The sequence below is a fragment of the Knufia obscura genome, assembly GCF_036327395.1.
Source record: "Knufia obscura strain CCFEE 5817 isolate CBS 148926 chromosome Unknown scaffold_1, whole genome shotgun sequence".
NCBI classification, from domain to species: domain Eukaryota; kingdom Fungi; phylum Ascomycota; class Eurotiomycetes; order Chaetothyriales; family Trichomeriaceae; genus Knufia; species Knufia obscura.
Window position 1 is genome coordinate 3033786 of NW_027042687.1, and position 17722 is coordinate 3051507.

General features: G+C 52.1%; 3 protein-coding genes across 3 annotated transcripts; 1 reads left to right on the top strand and 2 right to left on the bottom strand.

Moving 5' to 3' along the window:
* Window positions 1-44: 44 nt before the first annotated feature.
* Window positions 45-7512, bottom strand: PMZ80_001142 (uncharacterized protein; the record flags this gene model as incomplete). The annotated part of the gene is made up of 4 exons (XM_064869589.1): window positions 45-518; window positions 575-6373; window positions 6429-7136; window positions 7291-7512. 4 exons carry the CDS (start codon window positions 7510-7512, stop codon window positions 45-47), a joined length of 7203 nt encoding a protein of 2400 aa, XP_064735086.1.
* A 1875-nt stretch (window positions 7513-9387) lies between these two features.
* Window positions 9388-10919, bottom strand: PMZ80_001143 (uncharacterized protein; the record flags this gene model as incomplete). Its single annotated transcript, XM_064869590.1, has 2 exons — window positions 9388-10801; window positions 10909-10919. The coding sequence occupies 2 exons, from the start codon at window positions 10917-10919 to the stop codon at window positions 9388-9390; spliced, it is 1425 nt and encodes a 474-aa protein (XP_064735087.1).
* Window positions 10920-12782: 1863 nt separating this feature from the next.
* On the top strand, window positions 12783-17114 carry CDC15 (Protein kinase of the Mitotic Exit Network; the record flags this gene model as incomplete). The annotated part of the gene is made up of 1 exon (XM_064869591.1): window positions 12783-17114. The coding sequence occupies one exon, from the start codon at window positions 12783-12785 to the stop codon at window positions 17112-17114; it is 4332 nt and encodes a 1443-aa protein (XP_064735088.1).
* Window positions 17115-17722: the final 608 nt, after the last annotated feature.

Consider the following 17722-nt stretch of genomic DNA (forward strand, 5'->3'; position numbering starts at 1 on the left):
CCAGCGAGCTAAAGGAGATGACCCGTCACAGTCAAGCCCTTGCACTAGAAGAACTTCCCAAGGAAACTGCTTCTCTTGGTCTGCTGAGGGCGGCCATCGAAGGTCCGAACAGGATCGTTATTGGCATAGAAATCGTCTTCAACGATCTTGCTGTGACGCTTAGACGATCTCTTTTGCATCTTCTCGTCGCTGCCGCCGCTCGTGCTCTTCTCTTTCTCGATAATCTTCCGCTCGCGTCGCTTTGCACGTGCCATGGCAATCTCGTCTTCCGTCATGCCAGCGTACTTGTCCTTGCGACGTCTCCGAGAGCCAGATTCTGCGTCATCGACTGGACGTGGGACTTGTCCACTTTCATCGAGTACTGTCGGTTCCACGGGCGGTAATTCTGGGGGCTCGTCTTTCTGAGAGTCAATCCATGAGCTGGTCTTGTTCTCAGGCGGCTTGATGCCTCTGCCACTGCCAGACCTAGACTCGTGGTACTCAGCCATTAGTGCAGTCGATCGTCTGCCAGAAGACTCCTTGGTGCGTGATTTGGTGCGGTCACCTTTTCGTCGTGTCCTCGTCTCCTCTTCACCAGCGTACGTGCGACGACGATCATCCTTTGTGAGCGGATTAACAGCCGCCTCAGCCTCAAGTTGCTCTCGAAGACGCCGTCTCTCCTCTTTTCGTCTTTCCGCGGCAGCCTCAAACCCAGCTTCTTCTTGCGCAAGACGAGCGCGCTCGGCTTCCTCTTTTCGCGCCTTCGTGCACGCCTTTCCCCCTTGCGCTGCTCTTCAGCTTCTCTGTCCTTTCTAGCCTGTTCACGGGCTCGTTCCCTTCTTGCCTCAAGATCTGCCTTCTCGCGTTCACGTCTTTCGCGCCGGCGCTGCTCTCGCGCAAGTCTCTCGTCCTCTTCAGCTTGCTTCGCTGCAGCTCGTTTCGCTCTGCGCTTAGCTTCTCTGGCTGCAACATCCGCATCTGTCTCAGCAGGCGCATCTGTCGTGAATCCATCAGCTGGGCTCATGACGCGAGAATGTCTGCGAGAAGTGCCTCGGGACCTAGGTGGTGGCGGCGCAGTGTCTTCGTTGTCTGTAGCTGGAGTTGATCGTGGGTTCTCGGCTGGAGTCCGCGAGCCACTCCCAAAGAAACTGCCGAAAAAGGACTTTCTGCCGGTATTGCTTCGTTGAAGTTGTGGTCTCTCGAAGTCTTCATTTGCAGAGTCCATCCCAAGAGGCGAGTCGACCATGACAACATCCTCGTCACCTGAGATCGTTTTACTGCGGGGTTTCGTAGAGCTTCGCTGAGTTGAGGTGACAATCTTGTTCTTGGGCTTCGATCTGGGTGTTCTGGCCTCTTTGTCGGTAGCATTGATCATGACCATGTCATCGTCATCGATTGGATAGGGATCGACATAGGCCTTGCTCTTCTGCTTCGTGGAAGACCGACGTTTAGGCGTACCGCTAGCGAATCCCATCAACTTGGCTGCCTTGGAAGTTATGGGATTCTCATCCTCAGGTGGCGGCGAAAGCAAACCACTGTCAACCATAGATTGCCGCCTCGAGGATGATCGTGAACCCGTCGTGTTAGACCTCTTTAGAGCACCGCCGTTGCGCATGGCAGAAGGTGGAGCACTGCCCATCATGAAGCTGGTCAAGCTCATACCGCGTGATGGCTTAGGTCTATCACTTGTCTTTCCGCTTCCTTCCTTGTCAGAGCCAGATGTTTTGGAAGATTTCTCGTCTCTGACCTCTTCCGCTGCCTTGCTCTTCGATGATTTGGTAGACTTTGACCGAGTGAGAGCTGGAGGAGATTTGGCCTTCTTGGCGACAGGTGGAGATATATCGTCAGCTGTTCTCGATCGCACAGGCTTCTTGGGAGTTGGAGCAGAAGCGCCCCAGAATCCCCAAGATGTCGTGGCAGACCTCTCCACGCGTGGTCGCTCCTTCTTCGACTTCTTTCCGTCTTCTGGCGGAGGCGTTGGCAATTTCGCTGGTTCGCCAAGGAGATCGATGTCGTCAGTAAATGGCTCAGGCTCGGCAACAGTTTCGACGGGGTCTTCGAAAGCGAGTGTCTTCTTCTTGCTGCTGGCCGCTTTGCTCGATTTCTTTTCGACTTTGCTGCTTTTCTTGGCTTTCGCGCTAGCAGGCTCGGGCTCAGGCTCAGGTACGAGTGGTTCGTCAGCGAGCAGATCGTCGTCGTCGCCAAATGCTCCCGGAAACCCTCCAGGAATAGAGTCTTTCGAACGCTTTTGTTCTTCAGCAGGTGGTGGTGAAGGTGGCTGGTCGACCTTAGACTTGGATGATTTGGCTGATGTTTTACCTTTGGCTGCCTTCTTGGCCTCTTTTGGGGTTAGCGCGGTTTCTGCCTCCGCTTCCGCCTCCTCGATTATCAGCGCAGCGCTAGTGGACTTCGACTTCTTTCCGGCATCTTCTTTGGGCTCAAATGCTTTGAGTCGATCAGCAATGGAGGATTTCGCCTTGGTCTTGCCATTGCTCATGTTCTTCGTGAGCTTAGGGGAAGAGGGTGCTGGAGCGTCGTCGAGGATTGCTTGAATCTCATCTTCGTTTAGCTCGGCCAGTAGCGCATCCTCCTCATTGGTCAGAGCAGATGTCTTAATTTCCTTTTTGTCGTCCGTGCTCTTCTTGCCAGCTGTCTTCTTTGAACTACCACCCCAGAAGCCGAAATAGTCAGTCTGGGGCTTGTCTTCTTCCTCAGGCAGCTCTTCGAGCTTTCTGTCGCTACCTCGCGTAGAAATTTTCTTGAGCTTCGAAGAGGATGAAGCAGGAGTGGGTACGGGCTCATCGAGCAAGTCGAGCAAATCGTCGCTCTTCTTCTTTTCATCGCTCTTTGACGATGTCTTCGTCAATTTTCCACCCTTGGTCTTCTTGCTAGGCTTAGCGGCTTCTTCGGCGGCCAGGCGCTCTGCTTCAGCTTCGGCTTCGGCAGCTTCGGCAGCTTTGGCAGCTTCAGCAGCTTCGGCCTCCTCAGCCTCGCGTTGTAAGCGTTCTTCCTCCTCTTTCTTTGCCTTCGCCTCTTTCTCCTTCTCCTTCTTGGTCTTGGCAGTCGAACTGCTGGAGCCGAAGCCCCACATACTGCTCGAGCTCTTCTTTGCAGGCGCTTCTTCCGTCAGTGATTTGTTGGACTTCCTACCAGTGTCCAGGCCACCCCAGCTGAAATCATCGACTGATGGTAATGCTTCGGGCTCCATTTCTGGCTCAGGCGTCAGCCCGAGTGCGGGTGGCGTTGGCGCAGGTGGTGGAAGTTCCTCTACACCTTTCTTGCCTTTCTTTGTGGTCTTCTTTTCTGGTTTGGAGAAAGACGCCCACATGTCACCGTCAGCAGCAGGCGCTGGTGGCGGTTCAGGGACAGGGTCTTCCGCAGGATGATCGAAAAGGTCGCTCTTCTTTGCACTTTTGTCCTTTTTCTTCTTGTCTTTTGTGGTTGCACCGAAGCTCCAGATGTCATCCACCTTCTCTTCTTGGTCTGGCTCGGGTTCTGGCTCGGGAATAGGCTCTGGCTCTTCGACGACAGGAGTTGTAGCCTTCTTCTTCTTGTCCTTACCCAGACCAAAGCCCCACCCACCACCCCAGCCGTCGTCTGCTTTTTCTTCAGTCTTCTCAGGCTCAGGGTCAAGCAGGGACTTTTTCTTGGATTTGGTCTTCGATGCACCCCATCCGCCAAAGCCCCAGCTATTATCGACAGGCTCCTCAGCCACAGGTTCTGGTTCTGGTATAGGCTCGGGTTCAGGCTCCGCCACGGCAGCAGCTTTGGCAGCCTCGTCTTCGTCAATCTGCTCTTGCGTTACTCGGTTGTCCCAGCTGCCATCGAGTTTCATCGACTTTTCTTTCTTTTTCTTATCCTTCGTAGACAGACCGAAGTCCCAGGGCACACGTGGCTCAGGCTCGGGTTCTGGCACTGGTTCATCAAGGATTATTTCAGGCTCGGGCTCAGGCTCCACCACAGCAGCAGTTTTTGCAGCCTCTTCGTCGTCAATCTGCTCTTGAGTCAATCGATTGTCCCAACTGCCATCGAGTTTCATCGACTTCTCTCTTTTCTTCTTGTCCTTCGTAGACAGACCGAAGTCCCAAGGCACACGTAGCTCGGGCTCGGGTTCCGGAGCTGGTTCCTCAAGAACTGATTCGGGTTCGGGCTCAGGCTCAGGCTCAGGTTCGGCGGCGGCGGTTGCAGCTGCGAAAGCTTCCTCATCGATTTTTTCTTGAGTTAATCTGTCCTCCCAAGTGCCATCAGCCTTCATCGACTTTTCCTTCCTTTTCTTCTCGACTTTGGATAGGCCATGGTCCCATGGAAATCTCTCTTCAACCACAGGAGCTGGTTCTGGCTCAGGATCTGGAATTAGTTCCGGTTCAGGTTCGACATTTGCTTCAGCAACAGCCCTTGCAGCAGCAATCTTGTCGTCAATGATTTCTTGTGTCAGACGGCTGTCCCAGGTGCCTTCCAGTTGCATTTGTTTCTGCTTTTTCTTCTTGTCTTTGGTACTGAGGTTGTGGTCCCATGGCACTTGCCGTTCGAGCTCCTCGAGAGACTCTACCGGTGCTTCGGGCGCTGCCACTTGTTCTGGTTCTGGCTCTGGCTCAGGTTCGGGTATGGGCTCAGGTTCATCCGCTGGCGCAGCCGCTGCAGCGGCGGCGTCGCGATCTGCAAACATCTGATTTATTTTGTCTTGCGTGAGGCGATCATCCCATGTTCCGTCCATCCGCATATCCTTTTCCTTCTTCCGCTTCTTCACGCCTGTCAGCCCGTGGTCCCATGGCACCAGATCCTCGAGTGGAATTGCAGGTTCAGCTTCAATAACAATTTCGGGCTCGGGCTCAGGTATCGGCTCAGGTTCTGGCTCTGGAGCAGCTTCTTCCTCTGGCGCTACTGCTGCATTGTCGCGATCATAAATCATCTGATTGATTTTGTCTTGCGTTAGTCGGTCATCCCATCCGCCATTTGCACGCAGTTCCTTCTCCTTTTTCTTTTTCTCCTTGGACGTAAGCATATAGTCCCAGGGCTCCAGCTCTTCTAAAGGAGTAGAGTCCGCTTCAGCCTCGCCTACAACCACCACTGCTTCTGGCTCCGGGTCGACTATCACAGCGGCAGCCGCTGCTTCTGCAGCCGCTTTTTCTGCATCGATGTCTTCTTGGGTTACCCGACTATCCCAGGTGCCGGCTAACGTCATTTCTTTCTGCTTTTTGCGTTTATCCTTGGCCGTCAAACCGTGATCCCAGGCCACCTTCTCCTCAAGTAGAGGTGGAGGTGGCACAGGTTCAAATTCCGGTTCTTGGTCCAGGGCTGGCTCTGGGTCTGGAATAGGTTCTGGTTCTACTGCTGCCGCTGCCGCTTCGGCTTCCGCTGCATCAACCATCTCCTGAGTGACACGATCGGCCCAGCTTCCTTCAAGCTGCATTTGTTTTTGCTTCTTTTTTTTGTCCTTAGTGTTGAGACCGAAATCCCAGGCAACAAGAGATTCCTTAAATTCAGGTTCAGCTGCTGGTGGCGGCTCGGGAACTTCTGGAGGAGGTGGTGGTTCATCGTCAAGGAAGCCTTTCTTGCCTTTCTTCTTGTCTTTCTTTCCAGTCGAAAATCCCCAACCATCATCAGCAGGCGGGTCACTGGCTGTGGTCTTGGCATCAGCGTTCGAGGTCAAGTCGATGGATGCTGTCAGATCTTCGGTCTTCTTCTTGTTTTTCTTTTTCCCGGTAGCACCCCATGCACCTGACATCCAGTCGTCGCCTTCTTCCTCCTTGGCCGCTGGTTTATCCTCAGTCTTGTCCTTGCCAAAGCCCCAATCGAAGGATGGCTCTGCAGCAGTGTCAGTCTCGGTTGTGCCAGCGAAGGCATCGTCGAAAGCGTTCTTCTTCTTGCTCTTCGTAGTCTTCTTTGCACCACCCCAGCCGCCCCAATTGTCTTCTTCTTTCTCTTCTGGCTCTGCCGGCGGGTCTTCTGTTATCTCTTCGATGGCACCTTTCTTCTTCTTGTCCTTCTTGCCGGTGCTTCCAAAACCCCATGCATCATCAGCGGCCTTCGTGTCGCCAACATCCTCACCTGCACCGAAATTGAGATCGTCATTGTTGTTGGAGGTACCGAAGTCGCCAAAGTCGAAATTGGACATAGCCGTCGTCTTCTTCTTTGTCTTTGAACCACCGAAGCCCCAGGGGTTGTTGCTGCCAAAGTCAGAAGCCTCCTCTTTCTTCTCTTCCGTCTTGCCAACGGCATCAAAATCCCAAGACTTGCCCCAATTACCAAAGCCACCACCACCACTCTGGCTCTTCTTTGTGTCACCCATACCATCGAAGCTGAAGTCGAGTTTTGGAGCACTGCCATCGAGATCGATATCTTGAAAAGCGTCCGTCGCAGGTGGTGCATCGGGAACAGCAGGAGGTGCATCGCCCTAGACAGTCAGTGGTTTTGTTCACGGCTGAGAGCTGTGAGGGTTCATGGCTTACCTTCTTCTTCTTGTCCTTCTTCTTTGGTCCACCCCACGACATAGTCCAATCTTCGTTAGCAGCCTCACCGTTCGTATCGTCAGCCCAGCTCAAGGGATCTGCGTTGCCCGTAGCTGCAGCTGCAGCCTCTTCCTCCTCTTTCCGCTTTCGCTCTTCCTCCTCCTCTTCCTCTTGCTTCTTCTTGCTCTTCTTCTTGTTCTTCTTACCTGTGCTGAAGCCCCAGTCATCGTCGTCATCGTTGCCGCCGCCATTGTTGTCATCTCCTCCACCACCGGCGCCGCTGGCGTCGCCACCGTCAGCGCCACCATTCCCGCCATCACCACCTGCACCATTAGCGCCGGCGTCGTCCTTCTTCTCCTCGTTGTTGTCAGCCCATGGGTCGAACTTGGCTGCTGCGGCGGCTTTCTTCTTCTTTGCATGGGACTTGAAGCCGGATGAGCTTCCGAAGTCAACATTGAAGTCCATACTGGTGCGGGAGGTCGAGTCCGACGACCTCTTCCTGCGTGTGTCGATGCAGGGTGCAGTCGAGTGTGATGTGATGTATGCGCGTGCTACAGGCTCGTCGTCGGAGTACGCTGTAGGCAGTTCATCGTCACTGCATGCCGGTGGTGAGCTCCCATATGCCGAGGGAGATTGGGCAATAGATTGCAGAAGATCCGCGACCAGCACGGACACTCGTTGGTATGTGTCGGGATAATTGTGTATGTTCTGGATGGAGATATGTTAGTAGGCAGTTATGGTTCAGAAGTGCAGTAGCGCAAGTCGAGCTCGAGCAGGGCCAAGGTAATGAATTGGACAATATGCAGGGCGGTAAGAGGGGTTCTAGCCATGAAGGTGAAAGTTAGAAAGGCGTTATGCATACCAGGGTGGTTGGTGGTGGTCTAGTTGGGGGAATTGAGTTGGCGGTGTGCACCGCATCGCGCCTTCCTCCAACATGATAAGTGCCTGCGATTCGCACCTCGGATGTTGAAGACTGAAATTGCACTCTTTCAGCCCAGCCAGTCGTCGACTTCAGGATCCTTGGTCGACAATACACGCTCTCTCTGGCGTCTCTGCCCGGCTGTGCAACGCATGTGGTGGCCATTGTTGCTAATGGTACTTCGACTCGAAAATCCGTGCGATATCATTTGATCGATCTTCTCCGGACAACAAGATACCGCAGGAACTCGCTGAAAGAGTGGTATAAGGCAGGATGGTAAGTTGACAGTAATAGGAGGTAGCGACAACGACCTTGTCACTTGCAGCTCTCCGTGATCACGAGGATTCGTATGGTGCAATGGCAAGAGAGCTTGCTTGAGAGGTGCAGAAAGCCGAACGCCAGTGTGGTTGGCACCCGGCAACTCGACCACTCGCTACCACGTCCTTCGCGACCCAATTGGTGTGGGTGGGGACGGGTATGCTCCTGCCTCCTTGCAGATCAAGCGCCTATCAGGGCGGCCAGTTGCATTTTCGCAGATACACAAATATTTCTGTAATGAAGCACAGACAACATTTGAATGTCGACAGCAACGTCTTGCGTCTGGACGTTCATAAACTTGCATACCAGATGTCTTGAAGGAGTATCCGAGCCTGAAAATTTCGACTGAGTGTCAACAACGCGATAAACAGCTTCTCATGCACGATGCACGCCTTCATGCAAGCTAACCCGACCCGATTGAGGACCGGCTATGCTCGTCATAGGGTCTGATAGGCTCATCTGGCGGCCACTCGAAAGCAGCGAAGCAGGGCACAGAATTGCTGTTCTCACCGCTCATACAGTCTCCCCTTTTCTCCATTTTCAAACTTACCGACATCTCCTCAAAGACGAATTGCATCTGCTCGCAGCGGTCCAACCCGCTGTGGATGCATGGCACCACGCTGAAGTGACTTTCAGATGAGGGTCAAAGTCCGTCTTCATTTTCGTGCATGTGGAACACTTCAGGCGGCAAGGTCTGAATTCTCCGAGGGTCGTGCTTGGCCAATGACGGCATGGCTGAATCCTTCAAAACACGACCTGAAACACGACAAAGAATGTGGCGTGCTGGAATGTCACTGCTGTGAATCGAGGAGAATGTAGTGGCGAGAACAAGTTGCAAGAGAAGGCAAAATAGGGCTGATATCTGCTCGAGGTCTGGAGCGTCCGGACAAAGTACAGAGCATCTTGTTTCTCCGCGCTTAGCTCGGCTGTTGGGCACGAGCATTGCCAGCAAGTTGTCCATCCACCCTAAGGTAGCTACCAAGGCAAATGATAGCATCATTCTATGCGGCAAGGAAGGCGTAGCCTGTAACAATAACAAACGCCACGTTGAACGGAGAAGGCCATGACTTTGGGTCAACAGAGTACTCTATGCGGCACACTTACGCACCATTCAGGGCCAGAGCACTCAACTCCCGGACAAGCAAGGCAGCCGCCTTCAAGCATAACTTTGGGCAGGTAAAGCGGTCAAATACACCCAGCATCTATGTCCGGAAGTTGAACGGTCAGCTCGTGCAAGAAGCGTCGTTCTATTCCCCAGCGAAGGCGGCGTGGGCTGAACACAGTTAGAATCCACACCCCATATGTACTCATATCCCTCGAGTTGTAATGTACTTCGGAGTACACTTCTCCTCTTTTCTACTAAAACTGGTGCAGTCACGTTCAGAAGGCATCTTGAGGACAAAGCATCTAAAAGGCTCGAAATGATCATTGCATTTCTTTACGCCCAAGCAGGCTGCTGCGCCTTACCATCAAGGTAGTGATGCCCAAACGGCATCGACAATTTAAGTTCCGTCCCATGCATGAACTTTTCCGTCAGTGAATTGCCTCTGTTTCTCATGCCTGCCGTGTGCACGAGGCTTTGACCCGGTTACTCCAAAACACCATCGTATGCATCTTCGAAGTCAAGAACCCAGGTTGTCGACATATCCCAACAACTCATACTATCATACAATCTAGCTTGCACCGTCTTCACGACCTTACTGCGCAAGCTAGTACATCATCTCATGAATCGTTCTGTTGCCGCGCAAGTCCGGGAGGCAGTCCAGCTAATGCCCACCATTCATCGGGCACTTGCTCGTGACTTTGCTGTCTCTCAGCGATAGCCTGCAACATAAGGAGCTCATCTCCCCGTTGACGTTCCCTCGACGCTCTAGCCTCTCTAGCCTCGTGAAGTAGAATTGACATCGGAGAATCTTGCGGGGAGTTCGCCCCGTTTCCAGCACCGCTGCGGATCGACTCTGGTATACGTGAACGAGGCGCAGTAACATGCCCGGCAGTCCGTTGATGTCGATCTCGGATCCGTCGAACGTCATCCTCTGTGATACCCGGAGGAAGGTCGCATGTATCATCGGTCGATGTCCCTATCTCTCCAAAACTGGTTGATGTAAGTTGAGTGTTTGAGGATCGGTGTGACGATGAGCGGGAAGCGCTCAAAAGATCAGTCATTGATGCGAAAGAGGTTGATGTGCTGGGTGCAGAGTCACTATGATCTAAGCCGGTCAACAGAGTGTTCCAGTTCTCCTCTTCAGGTGCAGGTGTTTCTGATAGTGGACTGGGACTGCGATGCCGGTCGCCTAGCCCGTCAACCGTGGTCCGTGGTAGAGGTCTCGGCGACATGTGAGGCACACGACGAAGAGGCGGATACGAGTTTTCCCATGACTCCGGAGGTGGTGTCTCAAGACCATGTCTATCGTTCTCAGTAGCGGCCCTAGCGACTTCGTGCGTCGCGACTGTAGGACTCCTAGATCCGCCTCGGGCTGCTCGAGCAGCACGTGCGGGCGCGAAGTCCTGGGTGAGAGGTGGAGTTGTCTCCCAAGTATCTAGTGGGCCGTCGACAGGCCGATTCCTGGAGGCGTCGGTTGATGAGTGAGGTGGACTAGGCATAAAAGATGTCTGCTGTTGAGGCGATGTTGGACGTGTGGTATCGGCGGCCACTTCGAAGCGAAGATTGGATTCTCTTGTTGGTCGCGGAAGAAGAATTTGATCGGCAGTACCAGAGTCATGCGGTGTGAGCTCGTTCTCGTTTGTGGTAAGATATACATCATTGGGAACTGGTGAAGGAGGGCCACTGTTTAGGTCGTTCTCGATCTGTCGCTCGAGTCGCCTTTGCGCTCGCTCTTCTTGGATCCGACTGCTAGTCCTCAGCCGCTGTCGTCGCAAACGTTCCAGCTCCGCCTCAAGAATTGCGATTTGCGCATCAGCTTCCTGCCTTTCATAGTTCGCTCGTATCCGAGCTTGTCGTGTGGATAGATCATGACGATTTCGGATTATGTTTGTAAGACCACTTGAGGATGAATGCTCGCGCCCAGGCCGAATCGAGGGTTCTCGTCGGATAGCAGATCGTCTTTGTGCAGCTGCACGGTCGAGTTTGGCGGCTGCATTTTCAGCGTCGACATCATCGGGGTTGCGGTAGAATCTGCATGCGCATTTATTAGGATTGTGACTTCTGTTTATTCGTGGTGGAGACCAGGCATACGCGCCAGATCCGTGGCGAGGAAAAGGCGCTGAGAAGACCTGACTTACGGTAGACCCATGACGAACAATAGCTAAATTGTCGCCTTATGTTGAAGAATGTATACCGGAACGGCGGAGAGGAGATGCGATCATGCAAATATGGACATAATAGTACAAAAGAGGGGAGATTGTGTGGTCGCGACAGACCCCGGGTAACGAGGCGTGAAGTTGAAGGGCTCAAGTTTGCGCAGCTGAGGAAGGGCCAACCGGCCGGAGCCCTGATTTTGCTTCAGCTTGGCCTTCCGAGAGCGTGACCAGCCTCACGCATTTTTTCACCTAAAAGACTTGCACCAATTATATCACGTCGGGAAATGGCACGCATCGACTCTAAATCGCGTGCGGAACGCGTTTGGGACAACGCGTTCGTGAAACTTGCCTTCTGTTTGTTGCCTGTCCGATACGGATTCTGGATCCTGGCTCATATCCAGGAAAGCAGTCACTTTGTATTTAGCTGAAACAGCTACAGCATTGTTGGCCAAAGAAATAATGTTTGACTCGGCACTGGTCGTTGTTCATATGTTGCCCGTCGTCCACAACAACTTCGGGTGTCTGGCTCGGTCACTTTAAGACGGAGCCCCAACAGAACCGGCAGTCCTGTACCGTACCATTCACGTTCATTGCGCTCCCAGAGCTTCACTGAGGTTCCACCTTTCAGAACTAGTCAACTGCTGCCTCACTCCCGAGCCTGCATTTCCCCCTTCTGATCAATACCACTACCGGTCCTTCCGTTAGTTCCTCGAGCAACCGAAGCACTGTCATTATATGAAAGCATTTATGAGACGAGAAAGACATTCCGAAACGTCTAGGGTGCATTAGTAATGGCGATCATCTTCATGAGAGCACTCAGTTTCTCAGGAGTCGAAAGTTCCAATCGTCGTCTCCTAGGTTTTAAGGTCGGGTTTCCTTCTGTGTGCGATTGGTAGCCTCTTCCGATCTCCTCATAAAAGAAGAGTCGCGGTTGTTTGGTGTGCTGAGCAAATTGCTCTAAAGTGTACTCGCTATCGCCACTATGAATTCACCGACAAGATCTGTCGACAGCGTTGTAGCTTTTGAATTCGGTAGCCTCCTCCATGACCTTAGATGCTGTTGTCGAGATTCTCGTGTACGGAGGGTGGTCCAGGTTTTTGACAGGACCAACCTGCCCATACCAGAGACAAAGTGACACAGAGTGACTCCACCACCTGCGTAAAGAGCTTTGCCCGAGCAATGTTGTGGGCTGTCCACATGTCCAGGGATTTCTTGGTTCCAAGAGCGTAGGTGGACGCCTTCAATGCAGCTGGTAAGGACTCTGAAGGAGATGCAACGCTAGCTGGTCGTGCATATCGAGAACCACGTCTGTTGATCGCGGTGAAATGGAAGGATGAAAGCAAGGTGATAGATAGTTGTAGGAGCCTTCGACGCCGTCTGGATGCTTACGCTCGTAGGAACTGTAGACGTAGCGAAGAGTACTACCTATCCTCGAGTATCACAGGTTTTCTTGGCGCCTCCTCCGTCATATGCAGGCCCCGAGGCTCGCTTGAGATCGGCCCCATAATCTGCAATGCTCCAATGCAACTTAACCCGAATAGGTACACAATTTAGTTTGACATCAAGCACCCGACATCCATCCTTCAATTATACCCAAGAGCTTGCAGCTGTTACTGTAAGAGGCAGAAAGTTACCTCAACAAGCGGCCGTCCCAGAAAGTATCTGACAACTCGACGTGTGACCGATCGGTGCTTAAGAGCGACAAGCATTACTTAACGACATCGTCCAGAGCATCGTTCTGAGTCTCTTCGGCTAGATCGTGACTGAGGTGAAGGGTTGTAGGGGCAGAGTGGTACAATGAGAAAACCAAAACCTTGCTGATCAACCTCTGTCTTCCGACTTAATTCCCCTCCACGATGCCTGTCCGAACCGCCGATACCGTGGCAGATGCCCCTCCTGCCCGACTCCAAGACCCAACACCAGCACGCGCGAAGACATCGAAAGTGCCAGGCAGTCCTACCAAAAGAGAAGAGAAGCCAAAAGCCCAAGATGTGGCAGAACTCAAGGACTTCCAACTGGGCGATTGTCTGGGCAAGGGTGCCTTTGGCTCCGTCTATCGAGCACTCAACTGGGGCACTGGCGAGACCGTCGCCGTCAAACAAATCAAGCTGGCAGATCTACCGAAGAGTGAACTTAGGGTGATTATGCTGGAGATAGACTTGCTGAAGAATCTGGACCATCCAAACATTGTCAAATACCAGGGTTTTGTCAAAACACCAGAAACATTGAACATCATACTGGAGTACTGCGAGAACGGCTCGCTACATTCAATATCCAAGAACTTCGGCCGGTTTCCGGAGAATCTTGTCGCCCTGTACATGTCACAAGCTCTGCATGGTCTGCTGTATTTGCACGATCAAGGTGTCATCCATAGGGATATCAAGGGAGCCAATATCTTAAGCACAAAGAACGGACTGGTCAAGCTGGCTGACTTTGGTGTTGCTAGCCGAACTACTGGTCTGACTGAATCAAGCGTGGTCGGTACGCCATACTGGATGGCTCCAGAAGTAATCGAATTGACTGGGGCTACCACGGCGTCAGACATCTGGAGTCTGGGCTGCACTGTAATAGAATTGCTAGACGGACGACCCCCTTATTACAACCTTCAGCCAATGCCTGCGCTCTTCCGAATCGTCAATGACGATCATCCACCACTCCCTCAAGGCGCCTCGCCTGTAGTGATAGACTTCTTGATGCAATGTTTCCAGAAAGACCCCAATCTTCGTGTTTCTGCCCGAAAGTTACTGAAACATCCCTGGATACTCAACGCTAGAAGATCCGACGAAGAGGTAGCAAAGAAAGCAACAGATTACCAAGAAGCGGTCAAGAGTGTCCAGCAATGGAATGAGGCATTGAAGGATTCACCGCCTGGCCATACTATACGGAAAAACTCAACCACATCATCTTCGGATAGCCCTGTACCTGGTGCGCGAGACATCCTTAGGCCACTCAAATCACCAACCAAGCAAGCACCATTGAATGTGAGGTCGAAAGTTGCGGCAGACAAATTCCGTTCCCAAGACGATGATGATAGCGATAATTGGGACAATGACTTTGCCACGGCTATCTCTCCAGATGCACTACACATGTCGCATCTGAAGCCGGTGGACAACTTTGGCGGTATGCTCTCATCGGAACGATTGAAAGCCTTTGCCTCCTTGGATTCGTCTTTGACGCAGCAGGTGGAAAGGCATGACGAGAATGTGGCGACAGTAAAGCCATTGCAGCGTATCCCGGAAAATGATACTGCCAAAACGGTCAAGCTAGCGCCGAAAGCAACGAAACAGGTCCATAAGCACACCAGGCACAAATCGGAAGCGCCAAAAACGAAGCCGAATCCTGTACAAACCGCCCGTAAGGCATCACTACCCACGTCAACGCGTGCGGCGCCAGCAGGAACCTCAAGGTCCAAAATAACAGGTGCGAAGTCACCAACCCAGGCCAAGCCGAAGACCGTATACCGAGAGAACTCCATCGAGGACTTTTCGGATATTATCGAGGACAATGAATCTGAAATAGACACTAAACTGAGCGCTTTGCGAACACAGCAGGATGCGCCCTCAAAAGTGTTGGACTCTCCGAGTGTGACAGATTTGATGCAGAGCATGAAGCTCGCAAATGGTGCAGGTACCGCTCGGCGACCTAAGCAGAGTCGCAGTAGAGGTCCAATGAGAAGAACAAGATCTTCAGCCGAAATACAGAAATTTGCAGAAAATGAAGACGACGAGGACTTCTCGGATGTCTTTGGTCAGCCGCACAACACGCAAACTCCTGTCGAAAAAGATGCATCCTCAGAGTCGGATCCCTTCTTGACCTTGAACTCAAAAGTATCGAGTCAGTCGTGGCTTGGGGATGATGGAGAAGAAGACGACCCATTTGCACAGCTCGAAGAAGGTCTGCCGGAAGGTGACCTAGAATCCAACATAGCTCGTGACAAACATGCACGGATGCGAAATGAGGTTGAAGTTCTGGTTGGTCAGCTCAAAATCGCTGGAGACGAAGAAGATGCGCTCTACCAAATTTCAGATGAGCTCATCAACTGCTTCGAGCACTTCTCCGAGACGAAAAGCGTCATTGTCAGTGCCCACGGTCTGTTGCCTATGCTTGAGATATTGGAAGACTGTACGAGCCTGAGATTTGACATTGTACTGAATCTGCTCAGGATCATCAACACCATAATCTATGGGGATGAAGATGTCCAAGAAAATCTTTGTTTCGTCGGTGGTATACCCAAAATTCTTACATTCGCCTCCAAGCAATTTCCGAGGGAGATTCGACTTGAAGCTGCTGCCTTTGTTCGGCAAATGTATCAGACCTCGACACTCATCCTTCAGATGTTTGTTAGTGCTGGAGGATTGAATACGCTGGTCGATTTTCTGGAAGATGACTACGATGACGATCGCGAGCTCGTTCTCATCGGTGTCAATGGTATCTGGAGCGTTTTTGAGCTACAAGGCTCAACTCCCCGGAACGACTTCTGTCGAATCTTGTCACGGAATTCTGTCCTCGACCCATTATCACTGGTGCTCGTTCGGGTACTAAACGAGCCGGCAGATTCAGGCGAGCAAAGAGAACTCGCGGAGCTTTGTGAAGGCAGAATAGCTAGCATCTTCTTCATCTTCTCGCAGGCGGAGAACTATGTCAAAGAGAAGGTAGCTGACAGGACCGTACTGCACAGGCTGCTCAAGAACCTGAAAAAGATGTCATCGACGCATCAGATTACAATGCTGAAATTCATCAAGAATCTGTCGATGCTGGAAGCGAGATGGGAGACTCTGTCGAACTCGAATGCCATTGATGTCCTGGTCGAATTGCTAAGCGATAACTTGAAGTCACCACACTTCCGAGAATTGTCAAATCAGATCCTTGGAACAGTCTACAACTTGTGCCGTGTATCGAAGAGGAGGCAGGAGGATGCAGCTCTGGCTGGCATTATCCCAGTCTTGGTCAACATTGCTAAGCAAGACAAGACTCCTGTGCGACAATTTGCTCTGCCGATCTTGTGCGATATGGTGCAGGCCGGCAAAGCGGCTCGAAGAGAGCTATGGTCGAACAAAGGTCTCGCTTTCTACGTCTCATTGCTGTCCGACACATATTGGCAAGGTACGGCACTCGACTCAATATTTGTCTGGCTGCAAGAAGAGACAGCTCGAGTACAAGATCAGCTACTGGACAACCATAACTTCACGAAAGCTGTGGTGAAAGCATTGACGACAAGCAAATCAGCATCGTTCGAGAACTTGCTGGAGCCATTGAAGAAACTGCTGCGTCTCTCACCACCACTGGCAGGACAAATGGCTTCGAGCCCAGAGTTGTTCGAGAGCATTGGTCAGAAGCTACATCATAGCAAGCCAGCAATCAGACTCAATCTCCTTCATATCATCAGCAGTATCCGGGATGCAACGGAGAGTGGTTCCTTCCTTCTCGACCAGCATGGCGTCTACGATATTGTCAGCGATCTTCAGTTCTCAGATCCATCTCTGCTGGTCAAGAGCATGGCAAGAGAACTGATTAATTCGTGCGAGGAGATGGACAGTATCTCAAACTACAGCGATCCTCGGGCCAACATCAACAATCCGAGCAGGAACGGCCGCAGACCTAACATGATTCGGCGACAAAGCTCCAGCACAACTCCACCACATCTAATGGAACGAGCAATCATGCCTACATCACCACAGCTTTCGAGACCATCCATCAACTACTTCGATGGCTCTGACCGAGTAACGCAAACACCTCGCCGGCAGCGCAACGGTATAAATTACGCCAATGGCGCAAGCGGTATCCGTCCAGTCAGCCGGGATGGCTCAACAACATATGTCCGCGAGAGCTCGCCGGCACTACCGAGCCTAGCTAGAGCACACACTAGCTCAACGTCTATCAGTGACATGACAGTTAGCCGCAGTCGTCTGCCACGTCAGTCAGGAGCCCACAGGTTATCGAGACAGTCGACACGAGAATCCATTGATGGTGGCTACAAGGAGAGTGGCAGGGAGCAGTTTTTCACGCCACCCACCGAGCCAAGACGAGGTAAAGAAAACGCGCAAAGTGAAAGCGGAGGAGGCAGGACTACTGCCAGTAGTCGCAATAGAAATGTTGAGATACATACCGCGACACAGCAGCAGGGAGCTGCCAGAAGGTTACCAACGAATAGGCGTCACAACACTGTGCCTGAGGATGGATGGGCTTAGCATGCTCACGCTACGTTGTTTTGAATGGGATCAAGACGTGTGAACGAGAAAACATTCACTGTGGCGTTCATGGGCCGGGTTTATGGTTGATTTCGGGAGAAAAGGAGGCTACATGTGGAAGCGAGTGCTTTTTCATCTGTACACCTATACATAGACAGACCACAGGCGCTTGAGGGCAGTGTAACATGGACAGCACACAGCGAGCTTGCTCGCCCATGAACAAACAATGATATTCTTTGCCGAGTTCACGGACAAAATTCTGTGTTACCCATCCTCGGCTTCTCTCCGCGTAATTCCACCTGTCTTCTATGGAGTAGCAGTATTGTGGGTGAACCCAGGCAAGCAATTTGCTTAGGATGAGCTGAGAACGGGCAATCGTTCCATATCTATTCCATGCAGCGAATATGAGGCTGGCACTATCTTTGCCGTGGTGTACACACGAGAAACAAATGTCCTAGCATTCTGCAGACGCATCCCACAACTTACCATAGACCCATGATACTTGTCTCAAGCGCGATGTCCCAAGCTATTACCTTCGCGCAGTCTCAGTGCCTCCGTCGTCATGTGTTGAGGGTACATATACGTTGTCCCTCAATTTATTCTGATGC